This window comes from Nyctereutes procyonoides, unplaced genomic scaffold, assembly GCF_905146905.1.
Source record: "Nyctereutes procyonoides isolate TBG_1078 unplaced genomic scaffold, NYPRO_anot_genome, whole genome shotgun sequence".
NCBI classification, from domain to species: Eukaryota; Metazoa; Chordata; class Mammalia; order Carnivora; family Canidae; genus Nyctereutes; species Nyctereutes procyonoides.
The window spans coordinates 12,237,036-12,257,121 of record NW_026575033.1 but is presented as its reverse complement, the minus strand read 5'-3'; the positions used below and the strand labels follow the sequence as shown (position 1 = coordinate 12,257,121).

The following is a 20,086-nucleotide window of genomic DNA, read 5'->3' as shown; positions in this document are numbered from 1 at the left end:
ATATGAGCTATGCCAACATATGAAAATACACACACAGAATTAATGTCACATGAACAGAGCAGGTTGACAGGCAATACTGATCATAGCTACCTAAGATTATACGTATGTGCCTGGCCAACACCTGAAAGAATACATGAGTACCTGAAGTAGGAGTTAATATGTACTATGCTTGGTGGGAAGTTAGGTTCATAATAAGATTTTCAGTGACAGTTTGTGACAAAGCCTGAAGAGGACAAATTAGGTAATCCATTCTCATTTATTTATTTTCATTGTGGTAAGATGTATATAACATAAATTTGCCATTCTGACCACTGCTAAGTGTACAGTTCAGTGGCATGAAGTGCATTCGGACTGTTGTGTAACCATCACCACTATTTATTTTCAGGATTTGTTCATCATTCCAAACAAAGACTGTTAACTGTAAAATGTTAAGTTCCCATTACTCCCTGTCCCCAACCCCTAGGGATCACTATTCCACTTTCTATCTCTACAGATTTGCCTATTCTAGGTATCCCGTACAAATGGAATCCTATTATATTTGTCCTTTTGCATCTGGCTTCTTCCACTTGGCATAATGTTTTCAAGGTTCATCCAGGTTGTGGTGTGTGTCGGTGCTTCCTTCCTTTTTTGTCTGGATAACATGTATGTGTGTATCTGCCACATACCATTTGTAGTTTTGAAACTTTTGTCTAGTGATCCGAACAAGTCTTATCTTCTTGCTAGCTTACGCTTCACTTTTAAAATTGTCATCATCTGCCTTTGTAAGCAAGGGCACTGGTGTCAGTTATCTGGTACTTCTTACGAGCTGAGGTATGTGTGTGGTTTCTTAGTAATTCTTGTGGGGACAGATGGGACCAAGGTGATTATCCAAAGCCACAGGGTGGCATTTAAGAGGGGCTCCTTAAAGTGCCAAAGATGGGGTGTGGAAAAACCCTTGGCTGTTGACAGTCTGAATGCAGCTATGTTTTGCTGACCCAGATTGCAAATCAAAATCCTGCAAGATCAACTATCAGTGTTGATAAATGGGGCAAGGACCCTCTCTACCAGGTACAAGGGTGCAGTCTTGCGGAGCCTTGCAGAGAATAATTGATTCTCTAACCTATCCGCACCCTGTACTCATGACATAACTATAAGAAAAGTTAGAATGTACTGTCCTCATCACTTCTGAAAAGGCCCTAGCGAGAGGTATGCATGCATGTCCCCCAAGGAAAAGCAATGGTGAACACGCTAAACCAAGGTGGCTGTTTGAGACCATTTCTCTCATAGATTTCATGACCTTGTGTATTAAGGTAGTGAGTGGCCCGAGGTGCTACACAGAATACATTTCATCACTTGTCCAATATGCTGTGTATTTCCAGCATCAATGGACACAGGGCCTTGGAATGAATGTACTAGAAACACACTTGTATAAGGATGAAAATCCCTTTCCATTTTTAAAAACAAACTTAAAGATGAAGATAAAAGGTTTACTTCTAAATATATGCTTTGTTAAGTAGTTCAGAGCAAACAACCATTAAACATATCAATCCACATAATAACTTTTTTTTAATAAGCATTTTTTTAAAAAATTTATTTATTCAGAGAGAGAGAGAGACTGAGAGGCAGAGACACAGGCAGAGGGAGAAGCAGGCTCCATGCAGGGAGCCTGACGCGGGACTCAATCCTAGGTGTCCAGGATCAGACCCCGAGCTGCAGGCGGCGCTAAACCGCTGCGCCACCGGGGGTGCCCACACATAATAATTTTTTAAGTAAGATTTGAACACCTGGAGTAATTAGGATAAAATTTCCCCATTTCTGGAATGTACTGGCAAGCATTAGCATAGGAAAAAGAAGGAATTTAAGTTTTTGAGACAGGTATAAAGACTGGCTTTGCCACTTTAAACATATATGGCAGATTATTTCATCTGGTTTGGCCTCAGATTCTTTGTTATGATAGTATTTGAATCACTGAATTGTTGTGAGGATTTAAGATGATTCCATACAGCATCTATGATAATATATAATAGACAATAAATGAAGATAAGAGATTATCCATTCCATATAAATATTTTATCCATGAAAACTATAATAGGCTTATCCTTAATTGAAGAGCTTACCTCGGCCAGGTAGGTCACCATATTCAAGGTAATGTCGGCAAATGCTTCATGAAGGTATCGGCAGACCACATTGACCCATGTGGCACAGTCCCTCGTGTAGCTGTGTGTTTTATAAAGGGTCATGACGTGTGCAAGATTGGAAAGTTTGGGGTTCTTCTCTTCCAAACACACCTTTTAAGAGAAGATAATAAATTAGGGATAAAATAGCCTTATGAATAGGAAGATGTGTTAGCAATTTTGCTATAAGATATGCCTGCAATTTTGCTCTGGAATCTGGAAAACATATTGATACTTTTTTTTTTTTTTTTGCAAGCTGCAGAAGTGCTTATCTTAATAATTAGCTAATAAGATTTTCACAGATTCTTTCCACTTGTCTTATCAATAATGAAGCCACAAGACAATGTGCATTAGCTACTCAGAGATATAAATTACCAGCCATATCAGTTATGATTTTCAGGTTTTGTGAAACTCATTTCCCTTTTGGGGCAATCTCTGTTTAGCATTGGACCTTCCTGAAGGCCTGTATGGATCCGCCTGAGTATGGAGCCAGAAATCATACCTGAGCAATCCTTTCAGCTATATCCTTGCAAAACTGATTGGGATTTTCAAAATGCTGGATCAGCTGGGGCAGGAGACACAACACGTTCAGTGGAAATCCTGGATCAGAGAAGATGCAGTGGACATACTGAATATGGTGCATTTTAACTGTTAACAGTAGGAAGGATATTGCAGATTTTATGCTAAGGTGATGCAAAAGCAGTCTTTTGAACAGTTTTACTATGTCTAACACAAAATCCAGGAAAAAAATGTACAACCACAATGACACCAGTTACAGAGGAGGCACTGAAGTAGATCTGTAATTCTGAGACAGTGACTGTATTGTTATGGACTGTGAAAAGGATGACTGGCACAGATTTTAAAAAGCAGATTAAAAGGAACTGAAGCTCTGGTTTAAAACTTTTATAAAAAACCATATTTTAGGATGTGAGGGCGATCTGGCTGCGACATCTGTCACCCCATTGATCGCCAGGGTTGATTCGGCTGATCTGGCTGGCTAGGCGGGTGTCCCCTTCCTCCCTCACCGCTCCATGTGCGTCCCTCCCGAAGCTGCGTGCTCGGTCAAAGAGGACGACCATCCCTGATAGAGGAGGACCATTCTTCGGTCAAGGGTATACGAGTAGCTGCGCTCCCCTGCTAGAACCTCCAAACAAGCTCTCAAAAACCATATTTTAAGAAAAGCTTGTATGAGAAGACATAGGCCAACCAATTTAAGTCTCACTCATGTAATGTATCAAACAGGCTTTTTAAAATGCTAAGTAATGGCTTAGTACCATCATGTTAAGTTCTACCTTCATGAAAAGAAGTCTGGGCCCCATGCCATGGTATTAAAAATATGGCTGGTGATTTGGCTTCATTCAAAATGATGAAATCAAGAGAATTTTCAAGAGGTGATAAAAAGGTAAGAAAACAAAAAAGATTTAGGAATTAAGAAAAAAAGAGCAAAAATGTTTTATTTGTACAAGAATAATGGAATAAATTGACAGTGTCTGCAATTTCATCTGTAAAGCACAAAGAAATAACTAATATATTGCTTCTGCCCCTTTTACGCTATTGCTTTAAAAATGTCTTCTACAATTTAAATAATTTTAAGATTTATATTATGTATAGTTTTGAAAGAAATGACACTATTCCCAAAGAACCATTTCTAAACAGAATTGTTGAAAGTACGAAGCCCATTATCTTATTACACTAAATGTAAACACAACCACTTCCAGAACTTCAGGAGAATGAGTGATGTTGGCCTTACCAATGGCCTGGGATGAATCCACCATGGATACTTTGGATACTGGTGTGAGCAAACTGAAAAGCTGCAGGGTCAGGTCAGTGGTGGTGAGGGAGGTGAATCCTTTGAGCAGCAGCTGCTGCAACCCTGAGAAGTCTGACCACTTCAGCTGTGCCTGGAGTTTCTCAAGTTTTTCTCGGTTCTCAACTTTATCAAGCGGCATATGAGCCAGTAGTCTGTTCAACAGCCTTAAGGCCATTAGGTATTCAAACTCAAAATCTGATTCCATCAAGGCCACTGTGACCCAAAAGATGGTGGCTAATAAGTTCGTTGGATGATTTATGTGTGACGGATCCGAGAGGCTGTCCTTCAAGGAAGATGAACTTCTGGTTTTTGAGGAGAGGCCTTGCTGGGTACAAGCCTGAATTCTATCCAGGGTGGCACTTCTAGGTGGGTCTGAGGATCGGTCAACAACTCCAAACTTCTTGGGCACAGAAAAGCTTCTTTGATGCCGGCTCCGTTCTGTGGTTGTGGTGTTGCCACTGGCTGTCCCAGGGTTTACATTTAGTTGTCCTGTGCTCTTTCTGCTTGCTGTTAGTTTAGTGCTAGAGCTTAAATCTGGTGATGAAGAGCTGGGTATAAACATAAAAAATAAAAAAAATTTCAACAGAAAGCCAACATGCTTCAGTAAAGTGCCAGTCCTTTTAAGATTCACTGACAAACAGTAAGGGAGAGAAATCATTCTTTGGAACAATCCTATCTATTATTTTTTCCCCATACCCTTAAACCTACAGGAATAAATTTTCTATTCCTAAACTTAAAGTTATAAAAAACAAAACAATGAGAACCTTCACCAACAAAGCAACAATCAAACCTAATAGTGACTTACACTTACTGAAAAGCTAAAGGAGAGCAAGCAGTTGGTGGTAAAGTTTACTGATCATTCATTTATTTTTTTGTTTGACTTTGGGCAGGAGTAATTTAGAAATAAAATATTCCTGATAGGCACAAAGCTTAATATTCTATTAACTGACCGATAAGAACAGAAATGAAAAGGATATTATCTAGAAAGAAAAAAGTTAGTAACTGCATCAAAGGAAATTTTTTATGCTTATAAAAAATCTACAAGGAATGATCTCTAAGCCCATTTCAGGCTGAATAGATAAAACTCTTTATCAACATTCTTGCTAAATTCTTACTGACTTAGATAAATCTGTAGGTTTATATAGAAAAATATGAATGATGTTAGGAATCATACTAAAATTACCTATCCATAAAAAATGCTCAACTTAAAAATGAAACAAGGCTCAGTGTGATTTATGATAACATTACTGACTCAATTTCAAGCAAAATGAGCTCAATTATATAAGCAGAATACAAAATTGTGAATGATTTGAAATGGGTAATTAAACATTGGCAGGAGCAAAGGAACAAAAATAAAAAAGAAAGATCTAAGATAGGAATTTATTCAAGTAAAATCAACATTAATTCCAGCTGTTTTTATAGTGCAGGTTCAGATGAGTTTTGTAGATATTCATTCAAAAAATAATATTTAGTTTTGGTTTCTATCTACAATGCAAAAAGTAGGATAGCTATTATATAAAATTTGAAAAAGTACTCAGAGATATAGAACAAAAAGTGAAAAAACAAAATATTTCTATTTTTTAGAAATAGCATTTCTCCTCTATCTTCCCGATGTTTAAAAATACTTATACGTGTATATATGAGTGTGCCATAACTTTTTTTTTAACTAAAGAAAAAGTACCAAACTTTTCAAACATCAAAAACTAGATTTTTCCTTTGGACTTTGCCCAAATCCAGGTATCTCTCAAATATTCAGTCCAGCATATTTGATTTCAAAAGTCATTAAGCTGCTTCTCACCGAGATAATACCGTTAAGAGATCACTGTTCTTCAAGCAGTCAGACAAGTTATCCACGGCAGCTTCCAACGTAAGGAGTGCTTCCATTACATAACCCTGTCAGACATGCAAAGATAACATTTTGTACTGCTCAAAACTCCTGTTCACATCCTGAAGATAAATTTAATTAAAGCAAACTTTATTCAAGTCTAATGTTAATACCATTGAGTGCTAGACAGTCATTGCTACTTGAACTTACTGAGTCTAAAAACAAATTTTAAGGGCCATTTAGGAAATTCAGATAGCTTAATAGTAAGTAGGTAATCACAAAGATTTATTTTCTTAGATATGAGGTCCTGAACAGATTAATCTCATTTGAAATCCAACAGGGGGAGGGCAAGGTTAAAGGGACAATCATGGCTCCTTGCTGAGGGGGATGGTAGGCATTTGAAATGCAGAATGGCAATGTCTGACCAGAGATTTAGATATGAGAAAGGCTGGGCCTTAGTGGCATTTTGAAAAAAGCACATCCAACGGCCAGAAAGAGGAAAAGAGGCTAGAGTTAAGAGGTGTTCAGGTCCCTTGGGATAAATTAACTTTTCTAATGGAAAACAAAGGAAAGAAGGGCTTGGCCCAAGCTACAGAGCCAGCAATGTTCTTTGCTTTCAATCTGCTCCCCAGGCCTTGGGCTCTACCTACAGAGTCTTCTTGTGGTACCTAACTCTTCATTACTTCCTTCAGCTCTTCTCAGTGTACTGAAGGCTGGCTATACAGAGAAGGGTAATGCTTTGCAGAGATACAACAGAGATCCCTTCTCAAGGTGGGGAGACTGCATCAGTGCATCCTAGGTTGGTGGCAAAAAGACAAAACAATACAAATAATTCCTCAGTTCTCTGTCAAATCAAACCAACAACAAAACCACCAAGAAGGAGTCTCCAAGGGCTTTTCAGTGGTTGGCTCAAGAAAACAATATCCACTGGATTTCTAGAACAATGCTCCTTGAAGTATTTTTTGTAAATATAAAAAAGCTAACCTCTAAAAATTTTTAAAAATAAATTGTATATTCCCAAATGGTTGGGATAATTGGCAAGAGAAAGAAGGCTCAAAGGAAGCTGTTAGGCCTCATCTTTGACATGCAAGAATGAGAATGACTTCAGTGGTCTTTCCTTCCATACCTGAATCTCATCTCCATGTTCTCCAATCACCTCCACTAGTCTGGAGAGAAGATCAGACAAGGCGTGTGCTGACAGAGGTTGCTTGAGTGCCCGGAATATCTGGAAAGACCGTCCAGCATAGTGCCTCGAGGAGCTTGCAAGGGCTGTCTGCAAAGCAACTTCACTCAGGTGTTGCTCCAGATGGAAACCTAAGCACCAAGAGGCCACAGGTAGGTCAACCGGTACTCTGCAAACCTGGGGCATCAATGCAAATCAGGCCACCTGCACAGAGCTGCCTCCTGGTGATATTGTCCATTTTAAAATAAAACAAAATAAAACCCCACCAAATTTGGATAGATCTTAAAGAGGCATAGTGTAGTAGAAAGAATCCAAAGTTTTAGAGCAAGATGGTCCTGGTTTTGAACAAGGGGTTTTGGGACTCTGGGAAAGAAACGTATTCTCTATGAGCCTGTTTTCTTATTTTTAACTGGAGAATCATAGTATCTATCTCCTAGAGTTGTGGAAATTCAACAATTTAAAACATGCTTAGTATGGTGTCTGATACATAATATCGACTTACAAATGTCTTTTTGTTTATTGCACTGCTATTTTTTCTACATTGTTCTTCTGAACTACTTTTTGCAGGGAATACTTTCAGTCCAGTTTTCATGAGAGAATTTGTTATGACCAAGTTTTCAGAGTACTTGTGTACGTAGAAGAAAGCTGTTAGTGGATCTAGTCAACTCAAAACACAACCAAAGCCCATATCAAAGTCATCGCTCTTCAGAGTAGTCTATAAACATGCAGATATTGAAATGTAAGTGTTGCCAAGTAGGCAGCCATCGTTTAAACTCTAGTCTGAATATAGGTTCTTCCAATAGCATGAAGGTCATCTTAGTCATCAGAAAACCACTTGAATCAGATGGAAATAAAAATGTAAGGCAAAGTGCATGATTGAGTTCTGGGCCACGATCTGTACTCTCTGCTATGTCTCTCTGCAGGAGGAAATCTGACTACAAAGTCAGAGGACATGATGAAAATAGTGATTTTGACTATCTCTGTGATCTAGAGGGCTCTGTGGTATATTTGATCATCACATAAAAATGAATCAGGAGGGATAATTTAATGTCATTGTTCTTAGCTGCTGCCTGGCTGTTTGACCCTAGGGACCTATAGACTATATAAGAAAATGTTCCTGCAGAGCAAACAGAGTCCTGAAAAATGGACTTAGGTGTGTATATTCAGGGTAGTAAATACAGGATTAAACCCATACAGGCAGTTCACAATTTTTGAATGGATATTTTAAAACAGAATTTGTTACCTTTATTTTATTTTCCTACTTAATTTTATTACGTGTGGGGTCAGGACCTCTGTTGATTAACAAAAACTTAATTAAATCACAATAGGCCTGAAGGGCTAGAACTATCCTTGCAGGACTCTAGAGCACCAGTACAACTCTGACAATGTCCTTAAAGAAAGGCTATTTGATGTGTCACACAGCACCCTGCATTTCCCAGGCTTTCCTGAGGTTAGGTGTGACCTCACGTCTGAGTTCTGGCCAGTGGAATGTGGGAAGAAGCATTGGATGCCATGTTTGAGCCTGGCATGCTGGAAATTCCTCCGGAGTCATTCTCCACTCATGCTCTTCCTCCACTGGCTGGCTAGATGAGGAGGGTTGAGGAGAGGCCGCTGAGCAACGGGAGTGACAGGGGTGATGCGGGTGACAGACCCACAGGTTGGAGAGTCTTTGAAGCGCCATATGGAAGGCCACTGGAAAAACAACTACACTGATTCATTATGTGATTCAGAAGTAACCTTTTCCTGTGTTAAGCCTCTGAATTTTGGGGGTTGTGTTTTATACCAGCTATGCTACCCTGACTAATACAGCGTTTCCATAAACACATGTATTGTGCTACAGTGGAAATGGCAGAAAGCAGGGCTGTACGGGGAAACCAGCACCCTCTAAGGACACAGTAAAGGGATTCGTGTGTTTTCTCATTTTTCTTATCTTCATATAATCAGAAGTTTTAGACAAATTAATGTCTTACACACAAACAATATACATTTCTTCCTTTGGGTTCCTTTCAATTATTAAATGACTTTAAGTGAGGGAAATACCGATAGAAAAGGTCTTAATATTCCAAAAACATTCCAAAGGAGAAACTCAAAACAAGAAATGTCAATCCTCTTTCTGAAATGAGTTTTTCATGTTAGTTTAGCAGTATTTTTTGTTTTTTCAAAAGCACCCTCTGATACTGAGAAGAGATGTGGCTAATCTGGAATGTTTTCAATTGTGAGATGTGCTAATTATCAGAGCAATGGGGAAAGCCAGTGAGCTATCTTTCATATGGCCAGCTTGATGTGGGGGAAAAAGGTAGGGACAGTTGTTGCATCATGCTGGGGAATCAAATTTAGATTTCACACACAAATCAGCCCAGGCCAAGCTGAATCTGAATGGTATACAGCTGAGGGCTTAAACATCATGATGCTATGATAGTGTAAATAAGAATCACACTGTGTTCAGAATACTGAATGATCATTGGTACAGGAATTATTAGCAAATACTTTCAGAGTTAAAAACATTTGATCACAAGATACTGTTTTTTAACTAGTTTTCAAGTCTCACTTTTTCTCAGTTGAGTCTTGATACAGTCAATAATTATTACTCATGTTCTTTTTTTTAGCAAAATTTTAAATTTGAGTATACTTGACATACAGTCACATTAGTTTCAGGTGTACAACACAGTGATTCAGCTTCTCTATATGTGATGCTCACCATAAGGGGAGCTTCCATCTGTCACTATTACAGTATCATTGACTATATTCCCTATGCTGTGCCTTCTATCCCTGTAACTTATTCCTTCTATAACTGGAAACCTGTATCTCCTGCTCCCCTTTACCCATCTTGCCCATATCCGTATTCCCTTCTCTCTCATAGTCTTCAGTTTGTTTTCTTTATTTATAGGTCTGATTTTGCTTTTGTTTGTTTATTCAGGTTTTGTTTTTTAACATTCCACATATGAATGAAATCATATTGGATTTTTTCCCTCAATCTGACTAACTTCACTTAGCATAATATCCTCTGGGTACATTCATGTTGCCATAAATGGTGAAAAAAAAAAAACCACTCATCCTTTTTATAGCTATATAATATTCCATTATATAGTAAGTTTATTATGTATATTATATATAATGGAATATATATGGAATGAATATATATCTACATTTATATACATACATACATACCACATCTTCCTTATCTATTCATCTATGGATGGACACTTGGATTACTTCCATATCTTGGCTATTGCAAATAATGCTACAATAAACAGGAGGGCATGTATCTTTTCAAATTGGTGTTTTCATTTTCTTCAATTTCTTTTTGGATAAATGCTCAGTAGCACAATTACTGAATCATTTGATATTTCTATTTTTAATGTTTTGAGGAAATTCCATACTGTTTTCCACAGTAGCTGCAACAGTTTACCTTCCCACCAACAATACATGAGGGTACCTTTTCCTCCACATTCTTGCCCACATTTGTTATTTCTTGTCTTTTTGATTCTAGCCATTCTGACAGGTGTGAGGTGATATCTCATTATGGTTTTGATTTGCATTTCCCTGATGGTTAGTGATGTTGAGCATCTTTTTTTTTTAAAGATTTATTTATTTATTCGTGATAGACAGAGAGAGACAGAGAGAGACAGAGAGAGAGACAGAGGCAGAGACACAGGAGGAGGGAGAAGCAGGTTCCATGGCATGAGCCTGACGTGGGACTCGATCCCGGGACTCCAGGATCGCGCCCTGGGCCAAAGGTAGGCGCTAAACCGCTGGGCCACCCAGGGATCCCCTTGAGCATCTTTTCATATGTGTGTTGTGTCATGGCCTTCTCTAAATAAAATTAATATTATAAGGCATAGTTTAATTCTAATGAGGTATATGAAGCAAGGAGAACAGTGACCTTTGGGAATTATTTGATAGAATATAATGCAAGAATATGTGACATTAACAATCATTCAGTTAGGCACATCTGAACTAAGCCTCAAAGTTCCCCTATGAATATTCTTCTGCTATCAATGCTAAATGCAGAACCACACACACACACACAGACAGACACATACACATATATGAAATGTGTGGTTATAATGGGAAGAATATGTTCCATTACAGAAAATGTTGTAAGTGACATTTGGGGAAATAGGATAAAGTACCTGATTTGGAGTCTTTAAATACTGATACAACATGACGTAGAAAATTAGTGAGCTGTTCAGCACTCTTTGAATTTTGATTTTTGGGTGTGATGTCTTCATGGCACCAAAGTGGACCAAATGCCCTTAAACAAAACATACAAAATGTTAAAAAATATAACTATATGAATATAATAATTTTGCATTTTTAAAACCATGTATGCAGTTGTAACTCCAAAGGCGCAGTATGGATTTTTAAATTTTACTGATTAATGTGGGGGTAAATTTTAGTCTTATAAAGCTTAAGAGCATACTCTTATGTTTTACTCACAAAATGAAAACCTCACAAAATTCACTCACAGAATTAAAATCTCTCAATTCACCAGAACAGTGTTTCCACATAATAGATACTACATGTTTGTCAAAATAAAATGTTAATTTTATTTGTACATTTAGATTTGTACATTTGTACAATCTATTTGTACATTTTAGATTTGCAGAGATGATGCTTTTATCAGAAGCATATCATTAGGCTGCCAAATATTGTAGAAACAAATTAAAGATACAGCCTCTGATAGCTACTTGGTTTTCAACAAGAAGAACAGGATGCAGTCAGATGTGAGAATTTCAGAGAACACTCTTCTCAACACATGGTACTGACAGTGTTGAGTGGTAAGCATACTTTCATTCTCCACAAACCATTCAGGTCTTTGAGATACCCTGGTTGTAGGCACTATCAACCCCTTTTGAAGCTTCCTGTTCATTAAATCCTATATTGAACTGAGAACTGCAAAGAATACTCTGAATCATTAATTGAGGAAAGAAAATGCTTTTTTCCTTTTTTGCACTAATTGGTGCATTTGTGGAAGACAGAAAAATTATGTCGGTATCAGATAACATCTATGCAGACTACACTTTGGGATTTAATGCACTGAGAAAAGATAGCACTCCTCCCCCCATACAAAGATAAGCATAGTTTTCTTAATACAAATACTGGACCTTGGGGTGCTAGAAATTCTGAAGCTTTACAAACTAAATTGTTCATCAGAAGAACCAGAAGACTTGAAAAAACAGGATTGCTTTCAGTCTTTCTTGATTTTGATCATCAGTTGGCTTCCTTTCCTATCATGCTTCCTATTGTTTCTGACTTCCATTTATAAATGACTCTGGATTAAATGAGCAGACAATGATCCCCTCTGCAGCTGCTCCTGGGTCGACTGTGGCTAATATATTTGGTTTCCAGAGTGATGTTCTCTGCCAAGTCTCAGAACTCCCAGATCCTGGCAGCTCTAACAGACAATTAAAGTCATCCCTCACCGTGGGGCACTACTGTGTCCTGCCTCCATCTGCTGTGTTGTCTTTGTACGTGAAAATTCCTGCCCATCAACTGTGCCAACAGTGGGATCTTAGACAACTTCTGCCAGGATCTGCCTGGTACACAGACTATAGCAGATACAATTTATCTAAAACCATGGGCTTGCTTTTCCACCTGTGTGGTTTAAATGTGATGACATTTCCCCAAAAGACCAACCCAGAAACAGGCCCCTGTGTTCTGACCCCTCACTACCTGGTTGTCAGAAACTCAATCAGCTTGTTTGCTTTCTCATCTGCTTCAGCAGTTGTGTCTGCATCCTCTACCTCCTGGGTCATCTGAGGGAGGTTCCCACTGCTACCCCCCAGGCTGATGCTGGACGACGTGGAACTGGAGCTCAGCCCCGAGTCTGGCACTGGGGATGACTGGTCCTCTCTCAGGAAGTCAAAGCCACCTGGTAGGACAAGAAAGTCATGGTAGAATGTGCTAGGCAGGGTGCTTAATGAGGTTAGGAGGTGAGCAAACAGAAGTGTGTAGTTATTTAAATGTTTTGGAGAAAACATTTGATTTTGGCTGTGGTTATGATGAAATGAGGCTGATATTCTTTCCTTGCTTATGGAATAGTTGCACTGCCATGTAAACCAGAGTGTTTTTGGTAATAGGAGTGTGATTTGCTGTTTTCTACTCTGAAGTTTGAGTTGATGCTTTCCACAAAAGAAGTGGTATGTGTGCATATGTGTGGATGTGCATATGTGTACATGCATCTGTGTGCACCTGCACACACGTGTGGATAGGCCCACAAACATTTCCACTATACATCTGGATTCTACTGTACTGTTCATAAATTATTCCTGGGTATTAGACTACTTAAATCGGTAAAATGATACCATTTTTGAGGATACCAGCACCTAATAATTGATGAGCTCTACATAATATTTTGAGTAAATGAGTTTAAAACTGTGACTATTATGTGCATATTAATGTTTTAATAAATTATATCTCATCAAAGAAATATGGTATAAACAAATACTATGTTTTTTTCCCCACCTCATATTTAGTTATCATTTTATATCTCTGGGTATGTTGTTGGTTTGAAAATGTATATACATAACCATCTCTTTTATCCTACTTAATAATCATAAAAAGTCCATAGTTCTGGTGTATCTGATAGATACCCTGAAATAGGAGTGAGGAGCCCTAGGCCTGAATATCATCTTTGCCATTTACTATGCAATCTCAGGGAGTTTATTTTATTTTTTTTAATAAATTAATTTTTATTGGTGTTCGATTTACCAACATACAGAATAACACCCAGTGCTCATCCCGTCAAGTGTCCCCCTCAGTGCCCGTCACCCATTCACCCCCACCCCCCGCCCTCCTCCCCCTCCACCACCCCTAGTTCATTTCCCAGAGTTAGAAGTCTTTATGTTCTGTCTCCCTTTCTGATATTTCCCACACATTTCTTCTCCCTTCCCTTATATTCCCTTTCACTATTATTCATATTCCTCAGGAAGTTTATATAACTTCTCTGTACCTTGATTTCCTATTATAATAAGATTAAGACAATAATTTCTATCACACAAGTTTTTAGTTTGGATTTGAAAGCAACCATAGTTGAAGCCAGGTGTTCAATAACTATTAATAAATGTTTATGAAGAAGAGACATTTTCTAAACTCTTTGTATGCCTATTCCATGTATGCTACAGATTCAATCATTTTAGCTATCTGCTGTCTTGACTATGGTATGTTTTGTTTTGTAAATCCTTACTTTATGCCACATCGGTTAGTATAGTGAATACAAAACTGATGCACTCAGAGGTATACAATTTAATGGACATTATACTATTCTCAGTCTAAGACCATGTGCTTAATGGAATACATCCTTATACTGGGGAGTTAGGACAGCCAGAGGTCTTCAGATTCTTTTAATTAAACACCTATAGTAAAGAGAGTTTTGTGTCTCTGGCTATTAATGGGTTCTTTTCTTTTTTTTTTTTTTAAGATTTTATTTATTCATTCATGAGAGACACTGAGAGAGAGGCAGAGACACAGACAGAGGGAGAAGCAGGCTCCCTGTAGAAAGGATGCCCTGAGCTGGAGTCAGATGTTCAACCACTGTGCCACTCAGGTGCCCTGATGGGTTATTTTCAATAACGTGCAGCTTGTTTTAAAATAAAGGGCTTAAATGAAGGTCGGTAGTCCCTATGTCTCAGACTTAGTGACTTCCTATTTGTTTTCCAAAGAAATATCTTTTTTTTCCCCAAAGAAATATTTTCATGTCTGTCAAAGGACAAGAAAGCACTGAGTGTAAGGCACATCCTTTTCAAGATTATGAATAAAATACATGGTTACACAGGAAGTACCACACCATATCCAGTGCCAAAATTATGTACAAAATATTCAGGAATGCTAATTCATTATCATTTTAGGATATATTAAATGTTTCGATTCTAAATGAAAACCACTGGTCAACCCTTTGGGGAAAGTTTTCATAAATACCTGGACACAGCAGAATTTGACTCAAACATGATTCAGCTAATGCTTCCTGTTCCCATTTCTAAGAAAATTTTGGTTTCAAAATAGCAATGATTCTTAGTAGACTTCCAGTCATGGTGCCTTCCAGAAAAGTCAGTAACTTAATAAAGTGAAAACTCCCCCAGGGAAGCTGGAAAGTACACAAATGATACATCTGGCACCCTGGCAATGACCTGCTCTCAAGGTGATGGAAAAGGTCACTGTTTTGTGGATTCTCATCCTTCAGTGTTTGAGACTGATGCTCTTGGCCAAAGGACATCTTAATTTTCAGTGTATCAGTAGGAACATATTTAATGAGAGTAGCAACAATAATAATAAGGAAAAAGACATTTGAAAGTATTCAATAATGAAGAAGGATTTTGAGAACCAAGTTAACCATCAGGTGAGATGGTGCATATTTATCATGCTGCTACTTGCTTGCTTGGAAAGTTGGGAGGTGATCACACTAGGGGAGTTAATTTGGGCTCTGCCAACACCCCATCTTTGCATTTGTGATTCTGTCTCAGGCTCTCTGCCACTCCTTTTGTTACCTGTGTAGAGATACTCTGGTTGATAAGCTGGCTGAACTGTTAGAGTCTTAGCTTCGCCCATCTCTCGAGTCTGTAGGAGCACAGAAGCAATGGTATGAAAATTGCTGTTGCAAGAGAGGGCAATCAAGAGGTGAAGAAGCAATTTTTTGCTGTGTTCAAAGACTTCAGGCCGGTAGTGGTCCAAACCTGGAACAAAACAGTGAAATCGCTTAGTACAAACAAGTTTTAAGCTTGTTTAGATTCCAGGGATAGTAAAGATTCCAAGTCACTCAGGAGGAACATGTTAAAAGAATGTTCGGTTTTCTTTGTTATTGTTTGTGTTACCAACATAAAGAAGTTGGGCTTAGGAAAAATAGAATGCTTTATTCCTTAAATCAAATGTTCTCATTAAATGCTGATAGATGGACTTTTCTTGACCTCTCAGTAGCATTTGACATGGTTAGCATTCCTTCTTCCTGGGATGTTGTCTTCCCTGGATGTCTCTGCTAACTGAAGGATTCTAACTTTGTTCATCTTTCTGTAACTAAACTTCTGAGTCTTCCTGGCTTGTTCCTCCTTCCCTTTTTTTTTTTTTTCTCTACAATTTGGCTACTTTAAAATCTCAGTGATGGCTGGCTGTGCACTATATTGTTTCTCTCTGTGCACCAACAGTGTCTCATGGCTTGAAACTAATCACAGCTAGCCAAAGACCCTCAAAGAGCCCCAACCTGTTTTGGGTATGTTTATAACATTAGAGAGGTACCACTCTATAGTGCAGTAATAGGACAATTTTAAACAATGGCTGATCAACTAAAATTGCAGAGCAGATGTCACATAGAAGCAATGAAAAATGGAAGAGACTAAATATTTCAGAAATGAGGAAAGCAGGATGTAAATGTAAAAGAAAAGCTCTCTGGATTACATCTATAGGTTTTTGACCCTATTGGCTAGAATTCCTCTTAGAGCCAATCTTACCTAAGAAGACAGCATGAAGTAATAATGGTAGATGAAGAGCCCAATCTTCTCTCACACTGTGATCCACCACCATCTCAGTCATAAAAATAACAGCAATATTGCACCTAATCAATGACATGATGAAATTAATGTAACTTCTGAAAAGATGGAAATACATTGATAAGTTATTAAGTCATAGTTAAATACAACCTGTAAGCCCTGCTGAAGAATTATGTAAGACCCTTGTTCCAGGGAAATGGAGTTTAGTTTCTGACATAGCACAGAACTCCACAAAATGAAGAAATGTTGGCTGAGCTGATCATACCACAAGGAGTCTTACTAGTCATTTGGTAATAAGAGCTGAGGGAGGAAGAGTTACAGCCTAAAAATCATCACAGAATGCATATTCATATCCAGATTGCATCAAGGAAAAATTTTATGTAGCAAGGGCAGCTTTGCACATTGGTTAATATTCAACCAAACTCTACAAATATGCTGAGAGCTGCAATTCAAGTCGTGCATGGTCCCTCTGATTTAAAGTTCATTTCATTTGGTGGGACCTGGAATGATTTCTCTCTTCTCATAGGAGTAAAAGTCCAGCCAAAGTTTAGCAGTCATTTTCCTCTACCCACACATGCCACTTACCTGTGGAGGGGACCCCGGGGAGTGATGGTTTCTGGAAGATAGTCAACCAGAGGGGCCCAGCATCCTCCAGTACAAGGCATGGGAAGGGGCTGTGGCTGTTTGGTCTCTGTAATAGTCAACAGCCAGCCCGTATAGGGAGAAATTGGGTCATCTATAGGGTGAGAAAGACAAGCGTGTGTTATTTTTAGGAAGAGATGATAATTGTTTTCCCTATTTGGTGTTTGTAGAGTCTTACAAAATTTAGGCTAATAAAAATAACTTTCTAACCATCCCATTGGGTGAATATAAATTATAGGATCAATGGGTTAGAATTACTTGATAAGATTTTTTAGTTCCTTTATTTTTTGATAATCTAATATATAATTATGCATTATAGAGCAATGGAAAATACAGACGCACAAAGAAAACACTAAATCATGTAAATCCCCACCACTGTGAGAACTTGGTCTTACTCCAATCTTCCCCATTGCAATAAAATGTAATTCCATATTTCCATTTTGCTCAGGACAGGAGCCTTAGAGCTATCCCTGACTTCTCTGTCACATCTCACATCCAACTTATCATCATCATAATGATGAGGATAAAAGTAATAATAAAAATAATAACATAAAGAGTAAACACAGAGTACTTCCTTTATACCAGGTACTGCTCTATGTATTGCACATCATTTTTTTAAAGATTAATTTGAGGAGGGAGGGGCAAAGAGGGGGAGAGGGATAGAAGGAGGAGGGGAAGAGAGAGAAGAGAGAGAGAGACACTGAGTCTCAAGCAGACTCCCTGTTGAACTCAGAGCCTGACATGGAGCTTGATCTCAAGACCCTGAAATCACAACCTAAGTTGAAATCAAGTCAGATGCTCAACCATCTGAGCCACCCAGGTGCCCCTGCATTGCACATATTCATAGCCCAAAAATAAGTGCCTCTTATTGCTACTTTACAGAGGGGAAACAGAGGTTAGGTTACTCGGCAACTAACTGAATAGTGAGCGCTACCTTCAAAACAAATCCAGAATAAGACCACTTTTCACCATCTCCAGCACTGCCAATGTAAGCCACCACGTTCTTTCACGTGGTGACTGCAATGGCCTCCGTACTATGCCCTCCTTCCATCCTTGCCCTTCTACAGCCTGTTTTCCAGAGCAGCCACAGCAATCCTTTAAAAACAGAAGTTTATTTATGTCTTTTTCTCTGCTTGACACCCTCCACTGGCTCCCTTTTCTATTCAAAATGAAAGTCCAAACTCTACACCCTGCCGTTTAAGGCCTTTCAAGGTCTTCTTGCTGTTACTATCTTGGCTTGTCTCCTACAACCATCCTCCTTGCTTGTACCACCCTGGTCATTCTGGCTTTCTTGTAACAACAAGTGTGATCACTGGAGGTACTGTCCAGCTTCAAGGCCTCCATGTCTAGCATTCCCTTTGGCTGCAGTGCTCTTCCCTGGAGAGCCTGTGGCTCTTTCACCTCACACAGGTCTCTACTCAAGTATCAGTTTATCTCAGAGGATTTCCGGGACCACTCTATTTAAAGTCCTCCCCCTATGCCTCCCCCCCACCTCCCGCCCCGCTGTCATTTTCTAACCTCTCATCAGGGTTTAGTTTTCCTTCCTGGCACGGATCACCCATTCACTGACTCTGAGTGCCTCCTCCAACTCTCATATAAACTCCACCACCCCAGAAACTTTATTTTGTTCATGGTTTCCCTAGTACCTAGAACAGTATCTGACATGCAGCAGGGAATAAAATATTTTTTGAATGGATGACCTCCTCAACATATCTTTAAAGTAAACACAGCAGCGAATTTCAAAACAACGAACCTTAAGCCTGAAGGAGCTAGAAAAAGATCAAACCCCAATCCGGGAGAAGGAAGATGAAATCATAAAGTTAGAGAAGAAATAAAGAATATAGAAACTTAAAAAAAAAAAAAAGAACAGATCAATGAGACCAGGAGCTGGTTCTCAGAAAAGATGAAGAGAATTGATAAACCTTTAGCCAGACTCATCATGGAGCTCTTTCTTATAATGCTCTCAGTAGAGTCCAGGGGCATTCAAAGACAAGCAGTTCCACTGGGGGCCACATGAGTCCAGTAGATGGCTTCAGACAAGCTGGCTCAATACTGGGATAGCTTGTAGTGTATTAAGAAGAAGGATGTATTAGATCATCTTCAGGCAATTTCTACCATATGAAGTTTTTCTTGGCAGCACTTTTAAAAGGCAGTGAGAGGTAACAGATTGGAGGCTGCTGGTCCTATGTAGAATGCTGGTCTTCATGGTTAGCAGAGCCAGTGGAGGGGGTGTCTTCCCATTGTGAAGATTGGGGCTTGGAGCAAGGGCAGGCATGAGGACACAGCCCATTTCTAGGATGTCAGAGAAGGGAGTTTCCAGGGGTAAGGTCAGGATTTGCCTCAGAAAGTAATTGTTGGTTCTTACTAACACACCAAAAATTGAGCAGCTGGAACCCTATAAATTCTTGGCCATTGACCTTGGCCACAACAGGTTTAGCCCAGAAAAAAATGTAAAGTATATGTGACAGCTCTTCATCTCAGACCTCCCATTAAATTACCTAGGGAATGTTTCACTTTCAGCAAATTAATGTTTTGAGTAACCATCTAGGATAAGCTAATTGCAAAATTCACTTGTAAGTATTCAGCTGCTCTATAATAAACTTAAAAGGAGAGCAAAAGTGGGAAGAATATCAAAGAATTAAGAAAAAAATAAACTTGTGAGATTTCTGTTAGGAAAGGATATACCTTCGTTTCAGTGATGTTCTCAGATACACATCTGATCAGCAAAAATGTGCTGGATTTTTAGTGATTGGATTAGGAATAAGTTGGCCTGAAACTGCTTTTCTACAGTTAGGACTCAGCTGCTATCTAGCTCAACTAGTTTTATCCTTATTATAGGGTTAAATACACCAGCATACGGCCTTGGAGAATAATCCAGATATTATAAGTTCTAAAAAGGCTTACATAATATTGGTAGGAAGATCTTTATAGATCTAGGCCTAAATCCTGTTTGTTTGGTTGGTTGTTTTTTTTTTTTTTTTTTGTCCATTTTAC

The 20,086-nt window shown here is 38.7% G+C and overlaps 2 protein-coding genes across 9 annotated transcripts in view; one reads left to right on the top strand and one right to left on the bottom strand.

The window, feature by feature from the left end:
- Positions 1-20,086, bottom strand: part of FRY (FRY microtubule binding protein) — a 428,026-nt gene that overhangs the window by 58,778 nt on the left and 349,162 nt on the right. For all 8 annotated transcript variants that reach the window (XM_055317436.1, XM_055317438.1, XM_055317431.1 and 5 more), the window contains 10 exons: positions 17,036-17,186; positions 16,412-16,515; positions 15,458-15,643; positions 12,648-12,846; positions 11,105-11,226; positions 6,915-7,102; positions 5,762-5,856; positions 3,904-4,511; positions 2,656-2,753; positions 2,097-2,267 (listed from right to left, as the gene is read on the bottom strand). In XM_055317436.1, coding sequence (XP_055173411.1) covers positions 2,097-2,267; positions 2,656-2,753; positions 3,904-4,511; positions 5,762-5,856; positions 6,915-7,102; positions 11,105-11,226; positions 12,648-12,846; positions 15,458-15,643; positions 16,412-16,515; positions 17,036-17,186 — 1,922 coding nt within the window. The remainder of the gene's footprint in view (positions 1-2,096; positions 2,268-2,655; positions 2,754-3,903; positions 4,512-5,761; positions 5,857-6,914; positions 7,103-11,104; positions 11,227-12,647; positions 12,847-15,457; positions 15,644-16,411; positions 16,516-17,035; positions 17,187-20,086) is intronic.
- Positions 1-20,086, top strand: part of ZAR1L (zygote arrest 1 like) — a 134,321-nt gene that overhangs the window by 93,639 nt on the left and 20,596 nt on the right. The gene's annotated exons all lie outside the window — the stretch shown is intronic.